Here is an 11,476-nt window from a genome sequence, read left to right as displayed (position 1 = left end):
GTGTTATGTGATTGGCTGTTTGTTGCAATCATGTGACATCATTGGCTGTTTGCTGCAGTAAGTGCAACGAACAGGCAATCACACAATTGCAACAAACAACCAATCACATAACATGAGGATAGCAAACAACTAATGACATAACACATCATTTCAACAAACAAGCAATCCCCTAACATGAGTATAGCAAACAATCAATCACACAACACACGAGTGCAGCAAACAACCAATCACACAACACATGATTTCAACAAACAACCAATGACATAACATGTGTAGCAAACAGCCAATCACATAACGTGTAGCAAACTGCCAATCACATAACACATGATTTCAACAAACAACCAATCACATAACACGAGGGCAGCGACAGCTATTAGCGCCATGCTTTTTGTTTATATATATATATATATATATATATATATATATATATATATATATATATATATATATATATATATATATTGATTAATGTATTGATTAATTGATTGAATATTGATTCATTTCAATAACCCTACAAATGACAACTAAATATGACATACCATTAATGTGTGTGCAGTATCATGCAGTAGTAGCACTACAGTACAGTAGTTACCTGCTAACACTCCTGCCAGTTACTCGCTGTAATTTTCAGTATATAACTGTAAGCAGTTTTTCCAGTTAGTCGCTGCTACTGCTCTACTACAGTAATTCAACTGGCAACACTGTAAAACGCCTTGTAAGGTCTCACATTGTGGTTTAGAAGTACTAAGTGTACATACATATTGAAGCAACAGGATGATTATTGTTACAGCCATAAAAAAACATTAGGAACATTTGTAATATTTTTTTAATATTATTGATATATTGTAAGTGACTGCTATGTAATATACAGTTTGCATATTTGTGAGATTTATATTACGTATGTGAAGCTCATAGGTCAATCTTATATGTATGTGAAAGAGGCAGCTGAGCGTTTTGAGGAAGGGCTCGGCGTCTTTGAAACCATACCGAATGTGAAGCTTGTGAAAGTGTTAAGTTTGAGTTATTAAATATGTTATATAAATGAGGATTACCTAACAGGAACTGAAGGTCCTGCTAACTTCTAACAATGAAAACCCTCTCCTCTTTGTCTCTGACTACACATAAAACTTTAAACGATTGTTATTTACATATTTTTGTTCTTTCGTTTCTTTGAATCCTTGTATTGTTCTCACTTGTGTTGAATAAACTTTCATTAAAGAGCCCATATTATGGGTTTTTGAAAATGCCCTTCCATGTAGTGTGTCACACAGCTCTAAGTGAAGTGAAATATCCAGCTAAGGCTTAAATCTGTAAGTGTACAGTGTTTAAAACTATTGATTCATCTATAAAAGAGTCGACTCATAGTGCTTCAAACGAGTCGTCTTGATAACGAGTCATTAGGTGTTTCGCGATGACGCAGTGTAAGTGCGATTTAAAATTGTTGCCTCGTTTACTCTAGCTTGCAAATTATGTATTTATTGTGTTTTGTTACTTGTTAACCTGGTACAGTACACGCGGTTACTCTTTATATTCTCTTATCACGTGTAAGCCACGTTAAAAACGCGACGCGTGCCGCTTTGTTTACGGATTTAACATTAAAGGCTTTTGTGAGCTCGCGTTCCACTGCCGTTTGTCGTTGCTATGGCGATCGTAAGCTAGGAGAAAGGAGACTCGTGTTGATCTCCCTAGTTCTGAGGAGCGTTGTGTGTGTGTGTGTGTGTGTGTGTGAGTGTGTGTGTGTGTGTGTGTGTGAGTGTGTGTGTGTGAGAGAGAGAGAGAGAGAGAGAGAGAGAGAGACTCGCGTCGCTTTCCCTAGTTTTTCTGAGGAGCGTTGTGTGTGTGTGTGTGTGAGAGAGAGAGAGAGAGAGAGAGACTCGCGTCGCTTTCCCTAGTTCTTCTGAGGAGCGTTGTGTGTGTGTGTGAGAGAGGGAGAGGGAGAGGCTAGGAGACTCGCGTCGCTTTCCCTAGTTCTTCTGAGGAGCGTTGTGTGTGTGTGTGTGTGAGAGAGGGAGAGGGAGAGGCTAGGAGACTCGCGTCGCTTTCCCTAGTTCTTCTGAGGAGCGTTGTGTGTGTGTGTGAGAGAGAGAGAGAGAGAGAGAGAGAGAGAGAGAGAGAGAGAGAGAGAGAGACTCGCGTCGCTTTCCCTAGTTTTTCTGAGGAGCGTTGTGTGTGTGTGTGAGAGAGAGAGAGAGAGAGAGAGAGAGAGAGAGAGAGAGAGAGAGAGAGAGACTCGCGTCGCTTTCCCTAGTTTTTCTGAGGAGCGTTGTGTGTGTGTGTGTGTGTGAGAGAGAGAGAGAGAGAGAGAGAGAGAGAGAGAGACTCGCGTCGCTTCCCCCAGTTCTTCTGAGGAGGGTTGTGTGTGTGTGTGTGTGAAAAAAGCCTTACACTATGAAGCGCGTGTGCACTGTGACTACTTTTATATTGTTGATTACCAGCTGGGCATTTCACTCTGTCTCGTGCTGAAGCCTGTCACTGTCGACCAATCGCAGCAGGCTGTCATCGGTCCAATCAGCGCAGATTAGCTTCGCGCTGAGGAGGGGTTTGGGAACAAATGAATCGCTGAACGATTCATATGGGAGTCGTTGGGATAATTAGGTAAAAATAAATGCAGATTATAAGACCATCAAAGTGTTTTATGACCTTGCATGCATATTAGACTGTTGTTGGAGACCCTTACAACCTAAATATGACCCTATTTCATGTATAATATGGGCTCTTTAATATCCACCAACCCATCATTTAAGCACTGAGAATTACAATAAAAGTCAATGCTCAGCTTGAAGAGGTACCAGAGGAGAGATCGAGTTGCTGTAATGTAATGAATCAAAAACTGCTGGAAAATGTTAATTATCAGATTGATTAACTATTTATTACAGCAATTTGTGGACGGAGCACACCAGATGCAGGGAATCAATATATTCTGCATGCAAGATGCAAACAATCAATACATTTGGTTTTCTTATGAGAATAGGCTTATTCTGACTTCTGTTTGAGCATTTTGAGGTGTTCCATTTACATCTGAACCCCAAGATGTCACTGTCATTATATTATCTGTAAGTGTATCTTGGGTATTTACTATGAAATGCAGATTGGTGAGTGTCTGAATTGTATTAATATCCGATCTGTAGGCTTCCAGCAGTGAGAGTCAAGGCCTCTAATTGGGCATCAGGAAGCATTCAGGCACATTTACTGTCCCGTCCTCATTCTCCACAATCACCACCTTAAAGACGTCAGATGGCACTATCTTCCCATTCAATGTAACAGCAGTCCCTCTATTTCTGTAAATTGGCCCAGTGTACACATGGACATTACGGACAGTGCGAAGACCACTGCTTTCTTGACAATAGTTCTCCAATGTCCTCCATACGCCACGGTTTAACTGCTTATGTTGTGGTATAATGTTGTCGCTCGGAAAAGTGTCCTCATAGGCTTCCCTGCACCACATGTGATTGGAAGCTGCAGCAAGATGACCTCTGTCATAGACACCTCCAAAAGTTCCCTGCCGCACATAATTTTTCACCAAAGTCTGCTGGTTCAGTATCTCATACACCCATTCAGCATTGTTGGTTCTACTGTCGAATGACATGACATATGATTTTCTTCTCCTTATTTCAGTATTGAAATAACGTATACCTTCATGAAGACGGAAAGGAAGTCCATCTGTTAATTTATAGGCGGATGGGACAGTATTTGGAAGAACAGTCAGAACAGTCACAAAGTCATTTGGTGTCACTTCATTGCCATACATTCTTATGACTGGGATTGGTATGCAGTTGGTTGGAACTCTTCTGTAAGGGTTTACTGCTGCGTGACTTTGTAATGCTGTATTTTGATCATATCGGGGCTGTCCATATGAAGCATTGTAATTATTCCAATTCTGCTGAACTCCATTGCCCTGACTGACACTGTGAGTTTGCGTTGAATAACTATATTGTTGGTGTGTAGATCCAGCACATTGCACAGCTGACCCTGAAGCTCCCTGCAGCTTTATATCATCAATTAAATGAAGACTATCATCCTCTCTTCCATTCTCTCTTTCAGCTTTTAATTGGACCGATGTCTCATGCAAACTCAACTCGGCACATTTCTGAACAACATTTCCACTCTCCATCAGATCTTCATTTCTCATTTGCCTTTTTAACAGCTGCAGTGTGATCGCAAGAGCCCAGCATTTTCTCCTTTTGGAGCTTTTATTCATTCTTTGTGTTTTCCCCCAGGCACGTTTGATATCGCCAGCCGGCCAGCAGTTGCCGTCCTCTTTTTTAATGCTGTATTTCTTTTCAATCTGGTTTTCGATGGAACAAAAGTACCTAAACCCGCTGTAATATGACAACAAATCCTCAACTACATAATCTAAAGAAATATCAGGCGGATTTTTCCCTTTTTTTGTAAGGGTGGTGTTATCAGTTTTATGAAGTGTCTTTTGTGCACTACAGGAACTCATCTTGATTAAGAAGCAAATAATAAAATAAAATACACTTGACTCGGCTTGGTGTTTTTACTTCTTTGAGAGCATCAAGGTTCTTCTCATCATGTACAGTTCTGGATGGGGAAAAACAGTTTTTAGTCTCTGCTTTATTAAATTCAGATCGATTCAGTCAAGACAGATATACTCACATCAACAGTCTGTGATGGGATGAAGACAAACATCTGCTGCTGATTAGACTTCAGATCTCTTCTGCTCTGCACACACACACACACACACAACATTATGGTTATTGAAAAATTGCAAAGTGTTTTGTATTACCATGTGAGAGTAAGGAGACAGTTGCCTTTTGGCTCCTAGGCAATTGAAATAATTAGATAAATTCCACAATATCCTACTGAATTGCTTGACAGGAGTATCTTTATCCAGTCTTTATTTACCATGGAACTGTGCGATTTGGGGAAAATATCTAAATGTGATTAATATTATCATTAATATCTGAATGTTAATAATAATCTCATTTAGATATTTTCCCCAAAATCACAAATTGTACTAAAGCAAGAATGGGGGTTGTTTGATAGTTTTAGGACAACTTTGATGAAAGATTTTAAACCATTTCAAATGTTGACTATGTGTGTATATATATATATATATATGTGTGTGTGTGTGTGTGTGTGTGTGTGTGTGTGTGTGTGTGTGTACACTAGCAGTAAAAAGTTTGGGGTCAGTGTCTTTAAATGTTTTATAATAAGCTTCTCCTGCTCACCAAAGCTGCATTTACTTCATCAAAACTACATTACAAATTGTACAATTGTGAAATATTATTGCACTATAAAATAACTGTTCAAAAGTAGTTTATCATTTAATTTAATAATTTAATCCAGTGATTTTAATGATGAATTCTCAGCTTCATTACTCCAGTCTTCAGAGTCACATGATCCTTCAGAACTCACTCAATAATTCATTGATATTATTATTATTATTATTAATGGTAAAAGTAATAAAAGTAATAATGACAGATAGACTATATATTCTTATGTGATGAACTAAATATTTAAAATTTTAATATTTGTGCCAAGTGACATCACATGTGTGACAGGAAAAGAAAAAGAACGTATGCTGTCTGCCAGGTATTGTGAGAAAATGGCACATTTTATTGCATTGAATACAGTATACCCTTTTAAAAACAAAGCAGATATGTGGTCAAATGTTTAGTTATGTCACTAAGGTTGTTAATGTTGAACAAAACAAAATTCTGTGTGTAAACAGGTATAATAAAGTGTGTCACATACTTTTTCTTTTTTTTTTTTTTATGGGGCGGGGTTGTTCTGTAACAGAAAATAACATAGAAGGTAGCTCAAAATATATATTTTTTCTTTATTACTTTGTAGCATGGGTGCTCTCACCTTCAAAATTTTAGGAGAACCAACCAAAAATGAATAAGACAGATTTATTTTATTTGTACAATCAGGACTAATTATCGCTGCAATTTTGTTATTAGACCACTGATTCCAAAATAATTGTCCAATAATAAATCGAATGATGATGATAATAACAAGAATAATTCATTCATTCATTTTCATTTCGACTTAGGCCCCGTTTACACTAATACGTTTTAGTTTTAAGTGAAGTTTTTTTAAAAACAAATTTTGAGAGGATCACGTGCTTATGATTCACAGCTTATGGTTCACAGCTGTTCCAGCATTAGCTCATGACTATTTATGCTATCAGACGATTCTTAACTCACTATAAATAACCAGAGTTTTCTCATCTCAATATCTTCGTCTCAAAGAACGCTTTCCGCTACAAACGCTCCAGCGTTGCACCATTTAACCTATCTATACGGAAGAACAAACAAACAAACATACAACAACTCTAGCCAGAGCCCCGCTCTTCTCTTCTCGAGAATCCAGCCGCAGCCTCGCCAGCAATCGAACCGAGTTCCCGCAAAATGCCGACCCACCAGCTCTTTCACCTTCTACTCCAAACCGCTGTTGTGCCGAAATCTGTGACCCGTCGAAAACTGTGACCAGATGGCGCTGTTCAGTAAAAATTTCACTCGGGAACGTGCTTGTCGCTCATGCACGCGACCGTGAACGCGCAGTCACTGAAATCAAGCGATCAGCGTCGAGCGGTGCTGTAAAAGGATGTTTTAAATCCTGGCATTCAGAAAACAGGTTCATGGAAGAACTTTAATGTAGTCCTGATATGTTGACCATCCAAATTCTTGTAAAGAAGAAATAAAAATTAAATATTCCGTCGCTGTTGTTGTCTCCTGATAGACTCGTAGTTTGTAGGTTTCGTTATGAAATAGTTTATGCGTTCCAGATTCAAACTACTGACATATGACACTGTAGATCAGCTTCACGGAATCTGAGGTAACATTCAGCCATCTAAATGTTCTACTGCATATGCCAGATTACAATGTTTAAAGTTAAGAAAGTCAGGCAATCTTCTTTCTATTTGTATAACATTTTGACCAGCTATTAAATTAATATATATTTGATCTAAACTGTGTCTGGAATCTGAAATTCAGCTATTGAAATGCCATTTGTTTGATCATGTTTAATAAAATAAGTCATCTCATATCGTATGCATCTAAAGCATATTGACCAGATATTTATTTACAATTGCTGTAGTCACTGAATATGAAATTAACTGATAATAATGTTTAATAAAATGACTCATGACGCTCCTCCATATGATCTGATTTTGAAATCTTTAGAAAGGTCATTGACTCTGACAGATAAAAATATATTCCTATAGAATTCCTATGTCTCTTTGTCTTAGTGCAGTCATTTTTCTTTTTCTTTAAGGATGCATTTTTAATGTCTTTGAGAAACAACAGGGTCAAAATCATTGGTTTGGAACAATGACAGTTTTCATTTTGGGGTGAACTATCTGTTTTCACTCATTAGATTCAGTAACTTAAAGATCAGATCAACTGTAAAGGAATAAGTGAGAATGGTCAATATTGCTTTACAAAAGAGGAAGATGATGGACTGACACATAACCTTTATCCCTTTATCAAATATTATAATTAGTCAGCATATGGGGTAACCTAACATATTTCAATGAATTTTATGGGTCATCTTCAGTGAACATCAGTCTATATACAAATAAAACATCTGAATAAATTAGAATGTCTTCGAAAAGTTGATTAATTTCACCATTTCAATATAATTCATATATTAAACACTTGAAATATATCAATCGGTGTGTAATAAATCTATATAATATACGTGTTTCACATTTTGAATTTAATTAGTACAATTAATCACCTTTTTGATGACATTCTAATTTATTGACATTCACCTGTATAAAGATTTCAGGTCATCAATGTTTTATAAAACAGGAATAGGTCTGACACAAAATGAGTCGATTTATTAAACATTATAATTACGTTTATACAGGGATAACACACTTCTTCGGCTATGAATCCTTGTGTCACATGTAATTTGAACTCAGTATTTAGCATTTGTAATAAACAAACTATAAAAATTTTTCCACTCAAACTCATAACTAATTTTTTAGTTTTACCAGACTACCAGGAGACAACAACAACAAAATATCACAACTCCATTAAAGTTCTTCCATAAACCTATTAAGAAATTAAATTGAATATTTATTATTTATTAGGAAATGAAAAAAAATCATACTTTAATAATGATATTAATAATGTTAATGATGATGGTGACGATTATTATTATTATTAAGTAGGATATTTTTTATTTTATTGAAAAGTCTACTTTTACAATTTGACAATTATTATTATATAGATTTGTGTATTATATAGATTTATTACACACCGATTGATATATTTCAAGTGTTTAATATATGAATTATATTGAAATGGTGAAATTAATCAACTTTTTGATGACATTCAAATTTATTCAGATGTTTTATTTGTAGATAGCTTGATGTTCAATGAAAATGACACATAAAATGCATAACCACTGAAATATGTTAGGTTACCCCATATGCTGACTGATTATAATATTTGATAAAGGGATAAAGGTTATGTGTCAGTCCATCATCTTCCTCTTTTTTAAAGCAATATTGACCATTCTCACTTATTCTTAGCTACAGTTGATCTGAATTTTAGGTCACTGAATCCGATGAGTAAAAACAGATAGTTCACCCCAAAATGAAAACTCTGTCATCATTTACTCATCCATAATTTGTTCCAAACCAATATGATTTTCTTCTGTTTAACACAAAAATATATATATATTGAAGGATGTTGTAAACCTTGACATCCATAGCAAAATCCCCACTCTCCCCCACTGTATTAATTTAATTTTATTTTAAATTTTTGTAAAAGGATGATCTATGCCTGACTCCAATTTTCAAACACTTATTAAGTGTACACAAAGTGTAGTTTTTCAATGTGATTTTTAAAAATCTTTATATTTTTGGTTTTCAAGTTTTATAAAGACACTCGAACTTTACCCTATTGATAACTTGTGACATTTATGTCTAGAACAACTTAGCAAAAAAAAAAAAAAAAAAAAAAAACGCCAGAGGGAATATCAGTATCATTTAATTGTTACTTATACCAGTTGCTGACATGTAAACATTACTGCAAATTGTAGGGTGCAAGATTTCTGTAATGTCTAATCGCAAATTTTGACCCTGTTGTTTCTTAAAGACATCAAACATGCATCCTTAGAGAAAAAGAGAAACAAGAATTCTGTAGGCATATATTTTATCTGTCAGAGTCGATGACCTTTATAAAGAATTCAGAAAATCAGATCATATGGAGGAGCATCATGAGTCATTTTATTAAACATTATTATCATTCATATGAATATAAGAAGGGACTATGGCAATTAATTTCATATTCAGTGACTACAGCATTTGTAAATAAATATCTGGTCAATATGCTTTAGATGCATAAGATATGAGATGACTTATTTTATTAAACATGATCAAACAAATGGCATTTCAATAGCTGAATTTCAGATTCCAGACACAGTTTAGATCAAATATATATTAATTTAATAGCTGGTCAAAATGTTATACAAATAGAAAGAAGATTGCCTGACTTTCTTAACTTTAAACATTGTAATCTGGCATATGCAGTAGAACATTTAGATGGCTGAATGTTACCTCAGATTCCGTGAAGCCGATCTACAGTGTCATATGTCAGTAGTTTGAATCTGGAACGCATAAACTATTTCATAACGAAACCTACAAACTACGAGTCTATTAGGATTATTGACAAGAATTTGAATGGTCAACATAACAGGACTACATTAAAGTTCTTCCATGAACCTGTTTTCTGAATCCCATAAATTAAATAAATCTTTTGAAAGACAAGACTTGCGTGTCTAGAAAGTTTTCAACCAAAGAACTAACCTTTCAAGCCTTTCTGCAAGGATCCAGACAATCCAGTCCGTAAATTAGTCCACGACATATCCATACGTCGATAACATTCATGGAATGCGCTGTTCTCATCCAAACTAGTCGCTGGAGAAGAGTAGCGTCTCTTCCTCAAACACTAGTTATTTTGGTCAACAAAACGGCTGCCGATCTTTGATTGACACTTCATTGAGCCAATAGCGGAAAGGAGTGTCATCAACCAATGAGCTTCCAAACTCGAGATGGTCCGCCCTCTCCTGAAAACTATGAATGAATTCAGCTACAAAAGAGCTGGTGAATGAATCGGGCCAGATGCGCTTGTGAATCTAATCACGTTAAGATTCCAAATGTAATATGATCTAATTATGGTTTAAAGTAAAGTCCATAACAAACATTCCATTCACTCAATTTTTTACTAAGAGATGACTTTTAAGTTAGAGCTTGATGTTGGTCGTTTATATATTTAAAAATAAATAAATAAAAACACACACAGAGCCACATCTGATAGCCATTTAACTTCTGAAAAAATTACCCAACTAGTGATAAACTTTTAACACACCGAGCATAGAAGTCCAATCTTCTCTTCGTGGTTTTTATCAGCGGTTAGCATACAATTAGATTAGATACATTTGCATTTCTAAACAAATTTCCATATCACCAAGGGGTTTACCTTCACTCCACCATCATACCTACTCAAGAGGTACTTCCGAGACCACCAGCCAAGCCACGCCCAATATCCTCAGCTCTCCATCCATCTGCCATCTTGTGTGGAGACAAACGCAAACCTACACCATCCTTGCACATTGCAACAACAAAGCTTTCTTACCATGCACTAACAAAAGGCACTTCTAGTCACAGTTGCCCATGCCCTTATTAAGACATCTTGCATGGATGTCAGCTAAATAATTCATTATATCTGCTGTACATGTACTACCTTGTTAAATTCATTTCTGACTCTCTCTTGTTTCGCATTTCAGAGACCGGCAGCCGGCTTCAGAAGCTAACCCTTATCCAACCTATTACACTCCACATCTATTCTAAAGGCATCTACACTCTACACAAAGGATATATTTCCACTCACACAGCCCACACACTCGATGCCATGTTCACACTTGCCTTTCGGTTTTTGAGATGTTCTGAACTAACATAAAATCTCAGACCCTCGGACGCCGGTCTTCTGATGCCTTCAAATCCTACATCCGATTTAGCCATTACCATCTCAAGGAAGCCCAGCTGATCCTCTCCAGCCGATATCCAACTACCAGAGTTCAAGGGCACGAGCACGACTCTGCCATTTCCTCCCATTCCCCCTTCAAATAGCTTCTTAGCTACTCACTTAAAACAGTTGGGTTAATAATAACCCAACAGGTAACCCATAGATGGGTCAATTTGGCACCGACCTTCTGTTGGGTTATTTTAACCCAATCCATTAGGTTGATAAGGTTAACCCAACAATTTGGGTTACAAAAATAACTAATTTCTTGGGTTATTTTATCAAAAAGTGGCTTAACCACTATATAATAATATACTATTATTATTATTATTATTATTATTATTATTATAGTAGTAGTAGTCATCTTTATATGTAAATAAAAAATACACCGCTTTTATTACATTGGCAATGCTTTATTTAAATCCATGAATTTAGTGCCACTCCTTTCACTATAACAAATGCCGGAGAGCAGT

The 11,476-nt window shown here is 36.1% G+C and overlaps 1 protein-coding gene across 2 annotated transcripts; it reads right to left on the bottom strand.

Moving 5' to 3' along the window:
- Window positions 1-441: 441 nt before the first annotated feature.
- LOC130220704 (uncharacterized) lies at window positions 442-9,949 on the bottom strand. Of its 2 annotated transcripts, none has more exons than XM_056452929.1 (3): window positions 9,788-9,949; window positions 4,618-4,683; window positions 442-4,542 (listed from the first exon to the last, which is right to left on the bottom strand). In XM_056452929.1, exon 3 carries the CDS (start codon window positions 4,442-4,444, stop codon window positions 3,155-3,157), a length of 1,290 nt encoding a protein of 429 aa, XP_056308904.1. In that variant the 5' UTR covers window positions 4,445-4,542; window positions 4,618-4,683; window positions 9,788-9,949; the 3' UTR covers window positions 442-3,154. The 2 variants fall into 2 exon arrangements, with proteins under 2 accessions (XP_056308904.1, XP_056308906.1); XM_056452931.1 differs by lacking the exon at window positions 9,788-9,949 and adding an exon at window positions 6,295-6,474.
- Between the last annotated feature and the right edge of the window lie 1,527 nt (window positions 9,950-11,476).

This window comes from Danio aesculapii, chromosome 3 (assembly GCF_903798145.1).
Source record: "Danio aesculapii chromosome 3, fDanAes4.1, whole genome shotgun sequence".
NCBI classification, from domain to species: Eukaryota; Metazoa; Chordata; class Actinopteri; order Cypriniformes; family Danionidae; genus Danio; species Danio aesculapii.
This window is presented reverse-complemented; position numbering and strand designations above follow the sequence as displayed.

Bases quoted from the DNA above. Each gene is read 5' to 3' on its own strand.
- LOC130220704 (XM_056452929.1), bottom strand. From the start codon at position 4,444: ATGAGTTCCTGTAGTGCACAAAAGACACTTCATAAAACTGATAACACC.